The sequence below is a fragment of the Simochromis diagramma genome, unplaced genomic scaffold (assembly GCF_900408965.1).
Source record: "Simochromis diagramma unplaced genomic scaffold, fSimDia1.1 OVJJ01000284.1, whole genome shotgun sequence".
Lineage (NCBI taxonomy): Eukaryota > Metazoa > Chordata > Actinopteri > Cichliformes > Cichlidae > Simochromis > Simochromis diagramma.
The window spans coordinates 3,695,578-3,714,069 of NW_024386871.1; the positions used below are offsets into that span (position 1 = coordinate 3,695,578).

An 18,492-nucleotide genomic window follows, 5' to 3' on the forward strand; every position below is an offset into this window, starting at 1 on the left:
GACTTCATCTTTCCAGGGAGGCAGGGAAGGGCGACAGAGGAGGACAGAGTAGAGAGTAGTAAAGCGTGGTGGGAATAATTGTGGGGAAACTAAGCTAACTACAAGACACAGAGAGAAATGAAACCAGTTCGGATAAGGAAATGTATGAAAGACAACTCCCAGGATGTGGTGTGACTGAGTGAACTGATCAGAAAAAAAAAGACAGGATCGCGTTAAAACAAAACATCACAGCAGGGTAAAGTTAATGGAAATGTTTTTTTTTATGTAAAAAGTGTCCAGTTGATGAGACGGATAACCTCATACAGCACAGAAACTGGCATCCCCATCACCACCTCCTGTTGTACAGGGGGGTTAGCTATCAACGGCTGAGTGAAGTGCCCGTGGCAGAGCAGATTACCCCTCTCCTCATCTGTCTGTCTCTTCGTTAGACTCCCCTCTGCATCCCCCGCCCCCCCTGATATTCACATTTCATCTGTCTTTCACCAAGGTAATTCCAGACAGTAGATGCGCGCCCCGGCTGGCAACTGCTGCTGCTCACAGTTGCTGCCGCTTCTTTCTCTTTATCTCTCTCCTGGGTCTCCTCCCTCTCTTTCTTTCTCTCTCTCTCTCTTCACTCCAACCCCCCCCCTCTCTCTTCCCCCCCCACCCCTCACGGACGCAGCATACCTCCTCTTTACCAGCCACCGCGCGTGCTGCTGGGGCCGACGCTAACACCCGCATACGGAGTGCGGACCGCGCGAGTGTCACTGCGCGCACCCTCGGTTAATTTTTCTCCTGGTAGCCCAGCCTACGTTTCCCCCCTCCTGGCGAAGAAAATAATAGTGGCTTTTGGAGCTCTCTATACTATACGTGTTAGAGCCCCCTCCTCTTTCTCTCATCTCTTCAGGAAGCTACAGACAATTCCGGAATATGGTACCTCTCCGTGTTAATGCCATGTGACAAGGCTTTTCATCATTTCTTGTATTGACTGTCAAAAGTCGCTGCTGGGTTTTGTCAAGGTGCTCTGCCTGTTGTGGTGTTTAAACGGTGGCTAGGTGAAGGAACAATAAAAAGACAGCCTTTGGGATAAATGGAAGTTTTGGCCGTTGGCTTGCTCCGTTGAGGCTGCTGCTGCTGCTGCTGGTGGTTTGGTGATTGGTGCAGGGGGAAACTGCGTCGCCAGGTCTGAGAGGCTGGGGATCTCGAGTCATTATAACAGAACCTGCTTTTCAAGATAACAAGGTTTCCTCTCACGTTATCAAATGATTACAGGTTTATTCCTTTAAATGAGCTGCCACAACCTCCAGCCCGTCAGCTCGTTTTAACGCGTCGGCGTTTGGATGCGGTTTGTTTTCTCCACGGCTCAACGTCTCTACTCGTCCAGAACATGATTTAATGTTGGGAGGAATTTCAACAGGGCACCAGTCTATGACTACCCAGGAATCTCTTCCTCTTTTCATCTACAGGCAAGCATTACACTCTCAAGAGAACACATAAAGACAGAGATCACCGGGAATTTCCTTCACCACCTTACAGATGGACTAAAAAAGGAAGCTTCTGTTTTCGGGATTTTAACTCAGTTTGCTCTCGCGCAGAGAGCTGTAGTTTTTCTCGGTTTCTGGGGGAAAATATTTCTGGACATAATGAAAGTTATATCGGCTGTGTTGCTCGTTGCCGTTTTTTGGAGCCAGGAGTGGAAGTCGACACTCTCGGATTCAATCATTCACATCGGTAAGTTACTGCGCTTTTCTTCCTCTAAATCGCAGCCAGAACGAGACTCTCTGTGAGTCTCTCAGGAAACAGACGGGATGTTTCAGCCTTGCTATGCGCGGTGCTTCTTAAATCACAGCGTCGCTGGCGATATCTTTGGCGCACTGTGGCATAAAGTGGAGTTCTTTGTTAATGAAGCTCAGTGCATTCAGGATGTAGACAATATATTTTAAATGGATTTCAGTGCGAATATTTGTGAATTTTAGCCTTTTGTTCCACAGCTAAAATGATGACCTGGAGATATGCTATGCGTCATACAAATGAAGTTTGCGTTAGTGCTGGGGGCATTACTGAAAATCAGTTGCATTTATAAACCCATTTTCTGTTTAGTCTACCCATAGTGGGTTTGTTTAAAAAAAAAAAAAAATCTATCCATCTCTCTGTCTATCTATCTATGTATATCTATCTATCTATCTATCTATCTATCTATCTATCTATCTATCTATCTATCTATCTATCTATCTATCTATCTATCTATCTATCTATCTATATATATATAGTTGGGGCATATATTAACACATACATTAAAGGCGGACAATTTTCAGAAAAGGGTCTACCCTTAGAGTGCAGCGTTTGTCTTGCTTTGAGCACAGCGTGCGCGGAAAACAGGTGGTTTTGGATGGCGTGATGTTGCCCTGCGTGTCAGAGAGATTATCCTGGCTGGTAGGAAATTTTCCACTTATAGATTTTCCTGGAGCACGGGGCACTGTCACCTTTCTTTCGCGAGCTACTGCAGTGTCAAGAGGAAAAGAAAAGGTTTTGTCTGTCCTTATGTCTTTTCTGCCCTCCACCACCACCCGCGTAGCATGGCACTGTTGCGTTGAGAGTGATTTCCAAATCAAGGAGCATACACTTTGAGTCGATGTAGCAGCACCTCCGGCTCCTATAGGTTGGGGAGAGAGTGGGAGGGGGAGAGAAAGAGAGAGAGAGCGAGAGAGGGAGGGGGAGAGTTGACAGTGGAGAGCGTGCCTTGCAGGATGAGATGAGGACGCGAGGTGGTGGTGGGCACACATATTCGATGCACAACTCGGTGGCCTCGAAAATGCGATAGACCAGAGCGAGAGAGAGCATACACATGCAAAAAGATAAGCACCTGTCCACTTTTTATTTAACTTGAAGTGCATGGTCAAGATCACATCCGGATTCACTGACACACACACGCACGCACGCACGCACGCACGCACGCACACACACACACACACACACACACACACACACACACACACACACACACACACACACACACACTTAAAACCATCTATCTCACAGTATTATGCTGCCAAGGAGGGAAGACCCTGATCCATTTAAACCCTAGTGATTTACAGCGCTGATCCCAGGCCAGGTTTGTGGCTAACTGAGTGCAGTTTCCAAAATCACTGGTTGAGTTCGAGGTCCTTTCTGGGCCATGGACCAAGCAGATGCTCCACATTAGAACTACAATAGCAGTATGGCAAAACGAATGGGATTTGTCTTGTCGACAGCAAATGCATATTCTGGTAATTTGAAGAGAATGGAACCTGCCAATACTGAGTATAGTTTTCTCAGTAGATCAAAAACCTCCCTTTTGTTTCTGATTTAAATTTAGTTTATATAAGTTTGAGTGCTGTAAAGTCAGTAAAGTGCACAGAAGCTTAGTTGGGGTTGTGTGCTGTGGTTCCTGCCCTGTGCAGGTGGCAGCGGTTAGGCAGCTCATCCCCATGAGTGATGGTTTGATCACAGCAGCAGGTTCATGTTCTGCAAGTGTCTCACAGCAAGAGTTCAAATTTTTACCTGCTTGCTGACTGTAAGTTTCTTCAGATAAGAGTGCTAGCAACGTGCTTAAATCAGAGACATTTTCAGGCTCACCATACACAAGACAGATCAAATTTGGGTAACTACACTTGTCAGCCACTGGAACTGCAGCTGGCAAGAACCTGCTGTTCTCTGTTCTTCATATATTTGAGACATGGTGTCAAATTTTCATTGTCCCTTTGGAATAAACTCTAGCCAATCATTTTTAAACCCAGTGTTTTACAACTGGCATGCGAAACCCAGTCATTCGCCTACATATTACCCTTTAAATCTTTCTGAGAATGGGATTTGGTTAGTTGTTAAAATCTGCATTTTTTGCAGATGAAGTTTCTGCAAAACTGCAAAAATTCAACAAATCCAAACTGTAAATTAAACAGATAAATAGATGTAGATAGACCGGCCCCCGACTGGGAATTTAAACATATATATATATATATATCTATATAGAAATAGATATATGTTTATATAAGATGGTGTAAACAAAGAATGCTTTCAAAAATGGAGGTGTTAATCATTTATTTTCATCAATCAACAAAATGCAGCGAATGAACAAAAGAAAAATCTAAATCAAATCAATATTTGGTGTGACCACCCTTTGACTTCAAAACAGCATCATTTCTTCTAGGTACACTTGCACATAGTTTTTGAAGAAACCCTGCGGGTAGGTTGTTCCTAGCATCTTGGGGAAATAACCACAGGTCTTCTGAGGCTGTATGCTTCCTCACATCCTTCTGTCTTTTCATGTAATCCCAGACACACTCGATGATGTTGAGATCAGGGCTCTGTGGGGGCCATACCATCACTACCAGTACTTCTTGTCCTTCTTTACGCTGAAGATAGCTCTTAATGACTTTGGCTGTATGTCTGGGGTCATTGTCATTGCAGAATACATTTGGGACCAATAAACAATCATATATATTTCTCAAAGCATTCTTTGTTTACAGCATTTTTTCACAGTTGCTTACAACTTTTGCACAGCAACTTTTGCACAGCAGGGAACAAAGTTAGGGGAATAACTCCAGCTTTTAGTATGTTAAATCTACAATACAGTGGAAACCTGGGCAAGAAATGCTTTGAAATTAGCAGAACTGTGCAGTCTGTTATGGGCTGTTATTTCAGTTGGGTACAAGCTTATCTATGTATGCGTTTAAGAAAGAAGGTTCAGTGCAGATGGTTAGCTGGGCAGTGAGATTTCTTGCTCAATCTCTTGTCCACCTAGTTTATTTATTTCCCCACTAGATACTAGTACTTTCAATCACAGCTAAACGTTAGAAACACAAAATGATACTCTTTCTCTCTCGCTCATAGTTTTCTTTTCTCTAAAATATCCATCCTCATCCTCACTTTTACAGCAGATCTTGGAAACGGTACATAAGCAAGGGTATGGAATTAGAAGACACAAGTAGAGGTGCATTGTGATTTGATCTGTAGCTCACAGAAGGTGGTACTATTTTAAGTAGAGGCCAGTAGTGGAGATACTTTCTCTCTCCGTTGCTCTATCTCGGCTTGTGTGAGTCCACGTGTGTGTGTGTTTGTGTGTGTGTGTGTGTGTGTTTATATCTTATTGACTTAGGTCAACATGAAAAATAAAAAAGTAGTATGCCCACCGGGCGCATCACGTTGACATGTCAGAAGTAATCCCTCTTTAATCTCTTTGTTGCTGTTGAAGATGGAATGAGGGGACGAGGTGGAAAACTAGACACGCAAGGGGAGATGCATATCAAATAGAGAAAAAGAGGAAGACAGAGAGTAAAAAAGCACCAACAAAGGGAGACTTTATATCACCATCACATACCATTCAGCTGTCTAATCTGAGAACCTGTTGGTCTGTAACTGACTTGCCGTTATTTGGGTGATATTTGCAGGAGTGACCGGCAGATGTTTTCATCTTGCTCTATCCAGGCATTAAATGTGATTGAGCTGCAAGGGGAGCTGGCACTACTGCTTTGCCAGTCTCTCTTTTTTTCGCTCTGTCTCTCTCCCATTTTGTCTCTCTAATGATCAGCATGCAGAGGGAAAGGGGGAGGGAGGGGGAGGCAGTCCGCTTGCCTCTTGGCCCTCACTGCATCGTGTTCTGCATGGCAATGTCTCTTTGCTTTATGAGGGCAGTTCATATTGGTTCTTCATGTGTGTGTTAGGGAATGAGAGAGACCGGTCCAGTATATATGTATAATATATATATATATACATATATATATATACATATATGTGTATATATATATATATATATATATATATATATATATATATATATATATTGATTCCACTGGAGTCTTTAAAAAACTCTGAACCTTCCCAGTTCATTTAACTGTGGTGCTTAATTAAAATCATGTATTTCCAGTGCTAAATACTGAAAGGTCAACCTGCAGCATTTATCTAAAACTTCAGTAAATAGCTGACAGTTCTCAGTGTTATCATTGTATTCCGGCTATGTAAGCAAGCATGCAAACGCTTCAACCTCGTGACCTTTACCAGAGAAGCACATTTGTATTCTTTGGTGATTTATTCAGCCAAATTAAGTCCTCACTGTGGTGTCACTGAATTTTAGCCATGCAGTGTGTCAGAGTGCATCCACTGGTACATCAAGCATTAGAGACGAGTCAAAGATGCTGGCTTCTTTCCCTTGTCTGTGAGCCTGGTTCATCCCGGTTCAAGCGATGTCTTGCACAGTTACCTTTCTCTGTCTCTCAGCACGATCACCATTCATAGCACTTTCAGTGCTGTTTATGTTTTTCACTTAGTCTGAGGCTACAGGTTGTTATTATAGTATATTATATTATTATCATTTTTAGTGGATCCATAGTGTAGTTGTTTACATTTGTCTAGTGAGCAAAAGATCCTCAATTCAATCCTGGGAGGAGACACAAATCACATAGATGTTATGTCAGAAAAGGCATCTGGCATAAAAATCTGCCAAGTCAAATATGTGGAGCTACCCACTGTGGCGTCCCCTTCTGAATAAGGGAGCAGCCAAAAGTTGCTTTTGTTTGATTAAGTATTTGATGTCTTTTTGGTTTCAAATTATTTTTTTGCAAAAAGTGAAATTTTTGTATAGTAGAAATTTTGAAACAGAAACCATTTTCATGAGGGCAACACTGCTGAGGTTCCTCGTAGCTGCCAGCAGGAATGCCACGTAAAACAATTTTTTGCACTGTTTTTCGACATGCTTGGCAGTGAGGTTGTTAGAGTTGTACCGAGGAACTTGGAACAGCTCTGCTTCGGAGGCTGCGTCTGTACCTTCTGCGATCCCAGGCTGACTCACTGATGTCGATCACACACTTCCCTGATGGCGCTGGTTTATGGGTAAGGATCTTAGCTTCTAATGTGCTGCTGACAACCAGCCCATGTGTTGCTAAAACTGGGCCAAAGACTGTGACCACAGATATTTTAGGTCCACTGAGATTCATTTGACACGGCTTAGTTGTTCTGTACTGTAGCTTAGCATGGGTTCTTTGACTACCCACTACCATGTACTAAATGATACAGATTCACGTCCTATATTGGTGAATGGCTCCTGGGATTCGTATTTAACATAGTTGCATTCTTACATCTTACACATCATGGTAGCTTCTCATGTTATTTAATACAGACAAATATCCAGAAACATAGAGCATTAATTTGTTTAAAAAAAAACCTGTTTCAGTCAGTTATCACAGACTTGGTAAAGATAAAGCAGGCAAGCAGAAAAAAAGGTTATAAAGTGACGAGTGAGAGAATTGACTTCGAGATTATTGGATCTTTGCAGCGCTTGAACACGGGGAGCTCAGTCCTTTCATACTGTCGAGAAAGAGAAGAATTTCTGTCATTTGGATGGGACGAGTTGAAAGACCAAATGAGAGGTTTCCATTATTTACAGGGTTTAGAAATTGGGGTGGCATGTCCTGGTTTTTCCTTTCACTTTGGTGCTATTCCGGTCTTTTCCTTGGAGAAGGATTTCTAAACATCTCAGTTTGTGTGAATGGCTGTTCTTGTCTGGTTTTGTCTCCAAGTTTCACAGCTGTCAACACCGCTTCCTTTTTGAAACTGTCCTTTTCTGTTTGTGTGTGCACACATATATTTAAATCTGAATGTATGCACCAATTCAGCAGGGTGGGCGCTTGGCAGCGTGTGTTAAACGCTTCATCTCTTTTGAGTTTTATGTCTGAGTGTTGACAGATGTGCTGGTCCGTGCTATCTTTGACTTGAAAGATTTAGCGCCTCATATTTCTTAGTGCATGAACAATAGTGGGGTTTTTTTTCTCCTTTTTGTTTTGTATGTGAATATGATTCACTGAGGTTCAAATTGTTTGTCTGGTTTCTGTATGTTTGCGGTGTGGTATTTGGGACTGTTATGTATCTTCTTGTAAAGGAAAGAGACAGACAGTGGCAGCTGCTCTGACGTCTGTACCTGGTCACTGAGGCAGAACCCTTAACCAGGCAGAGAGAGAAATTGAGAATGTGTGTGTGTGTGTTTCTGAAGTTGAGATGAAGTGACAGGTAACTGTGAGAAGAAGTATGATTGCTTGTCTGAGGTTGACTGCAGATGCAGGCGAGGGTAGACTGGCCTGCCCTGCTGAAGGTGCTTCATCTCACTGTATCAGTCAGAATACAGGTAGAATGGACCAGATGGGTTGGGAAGGACTTGTACAACAAAGGCCCTTGTTCCCGGATGATTGTATTGTGCGTTTATGCAGTTGGCACACGCTTAATGTCATCTGAGGACAAAAACTTTTGTTGCAAGTGTCAGCTTGCTTTTTGCGTAGATTGATTTAAACCACTTCTGGCAGCACAGAATGCATGAAGAATCCACACAAAAAATATAAAAAATGTAAAGGCGTGCCTTTGTGGCTCTGTGCTCTTAATATTGTGTTCTCAATGAAATATTTTCAGAAGCTAGCTGATTTTAGAGACTGTGCAGTGACTAGAAGTTACTCACATGGTAGAAATAACTGAATTCCTTAAAGCGAATATGTAATCAGCCAACCACATCGCAGAAACCCAGTGCATTTAGGCTTGTAGACATGGTTAAGATGACCTCCTGTATTTCAAACTGAACATCAGAATGAGAATGAAAGCTAATTCAAATGATGTTGAACTTGGCATGGTTGTTGGTGCCTTGCAGGTTGGTTGGTCTCAGTATTCCACAAACTTCTGACCTACTGAGATTTTTCTGCAGAAGCATCTATAAGGTTTATAAAAAACAGAAAAAAATCCAGTGAGCAGCAGTTCTCTGGATGAAAATACCTTGTTGATGTCAGAGGTCAGAATAGAGTAGCCATACTGCTTGTAGCTGATGAGAGCAACAGTAACTCAAATAACCACTCGTTACAACCAAGTTATGTAGAAGAACATTTCTGAATGGAAGCCATGTTTTCCATTCAGATGGAAACCAACTTTTCCATGCTAGACACCTTGAAGCAGATGGACTATAGCAACAGTACACCTAAGAACAGTTAACTGAGGCTACATTTCACACAGGCCCACCAAAATTAGACAACAGAAGAATGGAAAAACTTTGTCTGGTCTAATGAGTCTTCATTTCTGCTGCAACATTCATACAGTAGAGCCAGAATTTGATGTAAACAACATGAAAGCATGGATTCATCCTGCCTTGCATCAATGGTTCAGGCTGCTGGTAGTGTAATGGTGTAGGCGATATTGGTAAATGGAGTGGTTTTTATATAGTGCTTTACTACTTGAGCATTCAAAGCGGTTTATACCACATTCATTCATTCACACCCATTAATATGAGCACTTTTTGTCCACACATAAGTGCTTTCTATCTAACATTCACACACACTGGTATTGTGATGAATGCATCAGAGAGCAACTTGGGGTTCAGTATCTTTCCTAAGGATACTTGGATCATCAAAATCCTTGGATCAAACCACCAACCATCCTGCTCCAGATGACCTGTTTTACCGCCTGAACTACAGTCACCCCACTGGGGATACTGGACCTCACAACACCAATTCAGCATCATTTAAACACCATCTCCTACACCTGTATTGTTCCTGACCATGTCCATACCTTTATGATTACAGTGTACCCATCTTCTGATGACTGCTTCCAACAGGTTAACTCACCATTTCATAAAGCTCAAATCATCTGCTTTCTTGAAAATAGCAATGAGTTCACTGTACTCAAATGGCCATCACAGTCATTAGATCTCAATCAAATAGGGCACCTTTGGGAAGTGGAAGAAGGGGAGATTCACATCATGGGTGTGGAGGAGACAAAGCTGCAGCAGCTGTGGGATGCTATCGTATCAATAAGATATGATAGCATCACAATCTGAGGGATGATTCCAGGACCTATATATAGTACAAGGGTTCAACCCTGTACCAACAAGGTGTCCATAATAAAGTGTTTGTAGAGTGTATGGGAAACCTTATGTATGCATTGTAATAAATACTAGTGGGACTGTCAGCTTTATGTGTGTGTGTGTGAGTGTGCAGTTGCACATTTCTGTTGCATGTACTATATGACATATATACTATATGTGGGTGTCCTTGCGTGTTATTCATCCCTTTTGTTCCTCTTACGTCCTTGTAGCTGTGTGAATATTTACAGCTGCCCTCTCCTTCCTTCCTCTCTCTTTTTCGTGGTTTTTCACGGTCTTGTTCACCGTCTCTGCTGACACAAATGCTGTTTTAGTCTTCCAGTTATCTGCACTGTGTCTCACAGGGGTACAAGGTTCCCTGAATGTGCAGAAAATATGTTTTTGCATGTGTACAACATTTGTGTGAGTGTCTCAGGCACACTTGTGTGTGAGCATGCGAGCACGCATTAGTCGGTGTGCATATTGTCTGAGCTTGCATGCAAGTAATAGTGGTCATTTGTAAGCACACGTCCTGACCACAATCTGTGTGTTTGGCCACATATTCAGCATGGGTGTTTGTTCATGCATCTTTGTGCAAGCGTGTCTGTGTGAGTGCCAACATTATTAGTTTCTTTTTTCAAAAATATTTCCTCCACATCAAATTATGGAGTGGCAATCTAAAGACAAAGTAAACATGACATTTGGAAGTTTGTTCTGCATTGTGCACACACGCAGATACACTAACACATGTGGCCCAGTATACGCATGCGAAGAAGGACAAATTGGCGAGGGAAAATACCCCCGCAAAAAATCTTGACAGTTACATTTATAACACTTTGAAATCCAAAGAGCATTGCCTGCATCGTCCCTTTATGCTCTGTCTTTGCTTCATTCATTTGTGAATGATTCACTGAACAGTGACGCATGGAGATGATCGGTCATGAACTCTATTGTACTAGAGCTGCACAAATCTGATCACATGCATGTCTTGTAGTGTGCTTTCTGCTTACTTTTAGTTTCACACTTTCACTGGTAATTTTCACAACTCTCTCACAATGATCCCTTTCTTATTTTCGGTGAGAAGTAGTTAATTTCCACGTTGCGGAGGAAAAAAATATTTATTACACGATCCTGTCGGCGAGGCCCTTTTCAGATTTATTGATTTACTTTGAGAGCTCAAAAGAATATTTAAGAATCTTTTTTTTAGCTGTTCTTTGGACTGCTTTGCAGAAATGCAAACACAATACTTAACGTGTGACCTGTGCAACATCAAACACACAGACGCACATCAGCACACACACTCAGATGCTCACAAGATGAAAACAGTACATAAGCAGTAGTAGCTTTTACCTGATAGCGGAGGAAGAAAAACTTGTATTACTGTTGGACTCATTTCTGTTTCTCAGTGAATAACACAGTGAGACTTCACCCCTGACTTGGCCTCTGCTCCCACCTCAGTCTTTGTCTGGAGTCATATTCTCTGTGATATAATATTTCATATCTGTACCTGTGCTGTATGTATCCATATATCCATATATATATATATATATATATATATATATATATATATATATATATATATATATATATATATATATATATATATATGTACGGCTCCTCTCCTCTTTCCCCATTTTACCTCCCTCCGTTGTTCTCCCCTCTCCCTCCCTGTCTCCCCCTCAGTGCTTAAAATGCTGTCAGCGATTACAGAAATAGACATTGGAACTGAGAGGTGTTAAACACTTTGCTAATCACTGTCATGGAATTGTAATGTGCTGTTTGTTTGTCTGACACACTTGGCAACACGTCACAACGCTGCCTGCGTGTGCCCATCTGGATTGTAGCGTTCACCATAGTGTTCCTTAAAGCTCTGAAAAAGAAATTCCCACAAATTCAAAGGGAGACAACAGCGAGAGCAGATATTTGCACACAGTTTGCTTTGTTATGTTTGGTAAATTATTTCATCTTCTTGCAGTCATGGAGGAATTTACGACTTTTGTTCTTACCCATATGGAAAAGAAATAGTAAAAACTTATAAAACACTTGCATAAGATGTGGCCTACTTCATATAGTGAATCATATAAGGCTTACATGATTTACTCATGAAGGTGGCCACTTTCTCATTACTTTCATATATTGTTTTAGTAAAGTATCCAAAACATACAAGTTTCATTTATATAATTTTTCAAGGGATCTTATATCTGTTTTCACTCTTGTATGCTTTTCATACAAGTTTCACACAAGACAGATACAAACTTTATGAGATTTATATATATCTTTTCCATATGGGTAAGGCCATCATTGTTTTTCATATGCCACAACTTACTGTGGTAGACAGTAAGTTGTGATTTAACATCGTAAATCTGAGCTGAGCTCTTTATAGGATAAAGTTTCCTGAACATGCTCCATTTGTGCTGTTAAGGTGTTGTACCTCATATCAGATTCAACAAAGCCACATGTGGACTCTTCATTGTTGGCGTAGCGCCCCCTGCCTCTACCCTAAGTGCTGCAATGCACAGAAAAACCCCTCCCCCAGTTATTTCTGAAGGGCTGCCGCTGGCTGCCTGGTGCCCTGGCTCCTGTTTTAACTGCTAGTGGGTGCATTTGCTTATGTCTTCTACCGTGTGTTCATAGCTCCCAGTTGGGTTAAACACAGAGGTCAAATTCCTACACAGAGGTGCAGAATTCTTGATTATATATATATATTTTTTAAATGTTTACAGTCAAAGTATGTGCATCTATGGAGATCAGCACATACTTTGCATTAACACAGATCCGGAGGCTGAAAAGCTGTCCTGTGAAATGATTTATGCAGACGCTCCATGCAGTGCAAACAACATAAGGTAATAATAAATATGCTAGACAGACAGTAACAGCTGTGTTGGTCATTCAAACAGCACTACGTGATGAGAATGTGGCGCTGATCTAACTGCATTAATGCAGCTCCCACTGTTTATTCTTATTATGCGTGGCGTGTCTCAGAAATGTAATCTACAGCTAATTTTAAATACATATTCCATTATAGTATATAAACATATAGCTCTTGTATCTCTTATTAAATCAACACATGCTTGTCTCTTGGATGCCCCAATGTGGCATAAGTCACAGCCTCATAATGGTTTACAAATTTGTATCCTTAAGCAAGTCAAGTAAACTTCATTCTTATTTACAGTAATGAATGCCACAGGGACTTCTAGCGAGGAAGCAAGCATATTGATTGTTGTTGCATTTTGTTTGTTTTTTTGTGCTGATTATGCAGCCACTGTAAAAGTAGCAGCATCCAGATTAAAGTGGTGGAATATTAGGTAGTGCAGGTAGCTCCTGGGAAATGTTTTGCTTTTATATGTGTAAGGATCTTTGAACCTCAGAAAATAACATTCTACACTGCTTGCTTAAGGTTTAAATCATTACTATAGTTTCTATTTCTATTGCTGACATTCTTCAGACTAGAAGAATTGTTCACTCCAGAGCCCAGTGTATGTGATTTTAAAGAGCTGAAGTGTTGAAAAATAAATTAAAGCTGCTTTGGCGGAAATGATTTATTTTTAAAGGATTTCTACAATTTTTATATGTTTATTTATATGACACTGTTCTTTGTGTTCTGGTATTAAAAAAAGAAGCTATGTCCAGATAAAAAAAAAACTACTAAAAGAAATGTCTTACTTCATTGTACACTCAAGCACAACCACTACTTCATGCACAGTGAATCTGTTATTGAGACGGCATCATTAGAACCCGTCTGGCTGCAGAGAACCCTTTGGGCTCTCTTTTTCTCACCCTCTATGCTTTTGACTTGCTTTTCTCCTGCTCCTTTGTCTTGCTCTCTATCTTTTGCGCCTCTCTCTCTTGCATTTCCTTTACTCTGTGTTCTTTAACCATCTGTTGAACCACTATCAAAGGAAAAACTCACATTTCTGTGTCCTTTTCATTAAGCCTATATTCTTTTAGTGCCTTCTTTATGTGACGTATATCTAAAGTGTATTCTCCTTGCTACCAGCTTGACGAATGCATATTACTGGCGTTTCTCAGATAGAATTTTTCATAGTTTCAACAACAATGTTCAATACAGATGTAAAAGTGATGCTACCATCAATACCATCTGAAAATTTAAAAAAAGGTGTTTCGGATGTTTTCAGTCACATTGCCACAGTTGTGTAAACTCAATCACTTAGCTGTGCTTTAATAACAAATATTCATGAAAGATTGGATTGTTCAGAAGAGCTCACCGAACTTTTGTGTGGTACTTCATAAGGATGCAACCATAACAACAAGTCACTTTAGGAATTTAATGTTGATTTCTTCCCCTCTAGATACTCCACAATTAGATGTAAGTGGTACAAAGTTTAAGTGCCATGAAGGCAAAGACAATGTAATGTTACAGAGCGAGATCACCAGTGCTTAATAACCGTGGAGTTCCAAACCTCCTCTGGCATTAACATGAACACAAAAACTCTCCCCCAGGTGCTTCACGGCATGAGTTTCTGTGGCCGAGGAGCTCCAGTAGGTGCAACGTGTATAGATAGCCCAGTACTTTTGTCCATGTAGTATATAATAAGACAGTATTTTTGGTATTTAGATGACATCTACAGCTTTTTTCTATATTTATATACATTTTGAACATTTCATACTGATATTTTAACCCTTAAACCACAGGTGTTGAACTCCAGGCCTCAAGGGCCAGTGTCCTGCAGGTTTTAGATGTGTCCTTGATGCAACACAGCTGATTTAAATGTCTAAATTACCTCCTCAACATGTCTTGAAGTTCTCCAGAGCCCTGGTAATGAACTAATCATTTGATTCAGGTGTGTTGCCCCAGAGTGAGATCTAAAACCTGCAGGACACCGGCCCTCGAGGCCTGGACTTACCCACCCTTGCTAAAAACCCTTTGACTGATAATTGAGCTTAATAATTCACTGCACTGTAGTCACTTTTGTAGCATTGCATTGGAAAAGAAATACTGAGTAATGTTAAAAATGTTATTACAGCATTTTGCTAAAGTTTTGAGTCATCTCTCATTTCTTTTTGTATTTTTTTTCCCCAATAAACCAGATGTTCTTGTCATTTTTTAAAAGTGGTCTTGAAAAATAGCATTTTTCTGAAGGTCTTTCAAAGATTTTCATTGGGCATTGGCTGGTTATTCACCCAGTCCTTGCATTTCAAATTTTTCAGAACAATGTCTTTTTTTTTGTTTGCTAAGCCACTTAACACGGAGCTATGAAGCATAAAAAAAGCATAAAAAACTCAACGGATGAACAAGTGTTGTGTCTATCTATGACAGAAAACTTGGCAAACAATCAATTATAAATTGTTTCTTTAGGCCGTTTGTTACTAAAGAGACAGGCTGTGTTTCTGCAGCCTGTTGCAAAATTGTATAATTTGTTGCCACTTCTTTAGCGGAACCTGTGAAAAAAGACAAAGATAACACTGTGTAACAGGTACAATCCCGAAAGGCTGTTAGATAAACTCGACATATCTGAGCATAGTGTACAATGTGTCCTTAAAAGAATTTGTGGAATCTAGACAAGTGGAAGAAAAGAGAAGCAATGGCATGCCACAGAAACATATACAATTTCTTAAGTCATGTCTTTCAGAAATGGGAAAACGCCAACAAAAACCTGACACAGGACCTGAGAGATGCATCTGGTCCTTCAGCTGATCCATCTACTGTTCAGTGATGACTCATCATAAATGGTCTCAGTGGAAGGGTGGCTGTCAAAAAGCCATTCTTAAGGAAGGGAAACAGGGAGAACAGGCTGAAGTATGTCAAATTTAACAAGACCTGGACTGAAAACAGGTGGCAGCAGGTCTTATGGAGTGATGAATCCAAATGTCAGATTTCTGGCTGAGATTGTCATCAGTTTGTACGGAAGAGGTCAGGAGAGAAGTGCAGCAGTCAGTGTCTTCTGCTAACATTTGTAAAGCAGGGTGGAGGCTCTTTGAGGCTGAGGTTTGAGGCTGCATTTCAACCAATGGTGTTGGAAATCATTTTCAAATTGATGGAGTTATGAACACAGAAATGTATCGGTAGATTTGGCTCCACCATGGAATATTATCTGGTTACCATCTGGTTGGGATCTACTTCATTTTTCAGCATGACAATGATCCAATACACACTGTCAATGCAGTTAAATCATACATGGATAGAAAAACAGAGCCATCAATTGGTCTCCCCAAGCCCGGACATCAATAGTACTGAAACAGTGTCAGCCAACATTCAAAGAAGAGCATTGAATGTCTTCTAAGAATCCTGGAAAACTATTCCCCAAAACTCAAGAAGTAAGAAGAAAGCTTGCAGCAGCGAGTTCAGGATGTGTTGAATAATAAAGGAGGTCATACCAAACATTGAATTAGAATCCTACAAACTCTGTTTTTGCCTTGTATGCTGTATTTGTATTGATGGTTTCAATAAATCGCTGCACAATTTTCACTTTTCACATTGCAAAATATAAAGAAACGAGGACTGACTCAAGACTTTTGTACAGTGCTGTAAATCTCAGTGGAACTTTTTCAGGGAAAGCACTCTAACTTTTGGAGATACAGATACTTCACTGCAACATGTATTTTTGTGAGCGTGGTTTCTCAGTAAATACACGGGTTAAATATAGAAACTAGTAAAAACAGGCTTGAATTTTGCTCCTCTTTACATTTTTGCCTGGAGTGTTCCTAGGAGGGAGCATCCACTTGACTGCAACTTCAGTTGCAGAGAAATAGTTTAGCCATCTGGGTTGTATTTGCAAGATATATGTTCTTTGAGTGCTTTAAGAACATTGCCATTAATCTTCATCATCAAAAACATGTTAACGACGCCTGGCTGCATTAAATAAGATAAATTTCTTGAGTTTCATCTCAGTTCACACCGAGCCTGCTAATGTTAGCTGACAAAGCTCTGTGGGTGAATTATGAGAAGATTTGTTCCCTCGCTCTGTCTTACAGCGGAGTGTGCACGTCTTTCAGCTCAAATGTTTATGCGATCTGATCAGTCCCTTTATCTTTGTCACCAGGGTACCATTCTGCAGCTTGACTCAGACTCTCTGTTTAATGTAGCATCCAGATGCAGGGAGGATGGTGTCTACAAACAAAGAAGTTCTTAATGGTTATGGAATAGAGAAGTCCTCTTTTGAAGCACTCTTTATAACTGTTGCATTATTTATTACTTCAGTTAGTTGAATGATAACTACACTTTTCTTTTTGATTTAACACAGTGTAGGTCAGGTTTATGTGCATTTTTTTTTACTCAAATCTATATTCAACTACTGCCGTTGCACTAATTTGCATTACTTGTATTTTTTGTAATGTCTCGACCCTCCTCTGGCTCGTCCTTGTTAGGATAGTCTCAACAAAATGGGAATTTATAAATTGTGTGTGAAGAATAATCTTGTTTAAGTGTTTATTGCTTCTGGGAAAGCAGTGAACTTCAGTCAAGAACATTTAAGCTTCATGCACCACGAGTTTTGTTGCATTTAACACACTGTAATTCAATTCATAACTCCATGTTTGGATGAGTAGAATTTGAATGTCTTTATTTTGCTTAATTTCTTGACCCTTTTACACACACTGTGATGTCAGAGGGTACATTATTGCTTTACCTTTGTTATTTACAGCCATTATTCACTTGACTGAAAATATCTCTTTGCGGTATTAAATAAAAAGAATTAGAACTGGGTCCTGGTAATCCTTATGCAAATGTCTTATTCAATTACACTGTGGTCCTGAGCATAAGTCTTGTAGCTAAATCTTAAAAAGTTAAGCTGAAAATCCTCTTTAGTCTGAAGGTCCCGGCTCTAATCGTCAGGATATTGTTGTTTTTGGTCCTATTAATTCCACTGATTTCCGGTGACCTCTGTGTACGGGAGAAAATACGAGTGGGCGTCCTTTTATTTATTTATTTTACTTTTTATATGTGTATGCATAGAAAAGCTTGTGGGGAAAGGTCAATCAGATTTGTGCTCCATTTCCAAATTGTCTGGTATTATTTTGAAAACTATAGTGCATGCTCTCACACATACATGGAGAATCTGGCTTACGTACACTCAAATTTAACAGAGTTCAAAGAGCTTAGAACCGGACATGCACAGTAGGACAATGGGCTGTAATTCAGGAAAGGTTTAGTGGTGAGGGGGAGCGCAAGAGTGGATTAGTATGTAACAAGGCTACAAAGGCAAGAGTTTAAAGTCAATATTCAGAATTAAAGTGGAATTAACTTTAGACAGCAAAAATTAGTGCTTATTTAGATATTCCTCGTCTCACTCTTTGTGGATGTTCACAGTTTATTGATGACACAGAGGTTTTTGTGTAGCATGTATTTCATTTGTTTTTTGTTTATCTGTGTGCATGCATGTGACAAGGCTTTAGTTGGATTAGTTTGTCATGTCAACAAATTTCTAGATTTTACATTAACAGAGAGTGATGCAGTACAACAAGACTTATTATGGTATTTTGGAAATGTTAAACCCTCCAGTACTGGCAGCAGAAAGTCAGCGTTAGAGGAAATATAATTTTCAGCTCACAATTTTATTATGAATGCATTTAAAAAAATATGATTAAACAAATCCCAGCTCGGTTAAATAATGTGATTTCTTTATCGGTGTGTCTCTGTATCAATAAATACACATATCAGATTTACAGTACACACTGCAAGTGGTAAACCTAGG

General features: G+C 40.3%; 1 protein-coding gene across 3 annotated transcripts in view; it reads left to right on the plus strand.

The window, feature by feature from the left end:
- Positions 1 to 660: 660 nt before the first annotated feature.
- The window catches only part of grid2 (glutamate receptor, ionotropic, delta 2), a 508,497-nt gene continuing 490,665 nt past the window's right edge, over positions 661 to 18,492 (plus strand). The window contains exon 1 of one of the 3 annotated variants that reach the window (XM_040031719.1): positions 661 to 1,710. In XM_040031719.1, the coding sequence (XP_039887653.1) occupies positions 1,623 to 1,710 (88 nt within the window). In that variant the 5' untranslated portion in view covers positions 661 to 1,622. The remainder of the gene's footprint in view (positions 1,711 to 18,492) is intronic. The other 2 variants (XR_005695832.1, XM_040031718.1) reach the window with 2 other exon arrangements.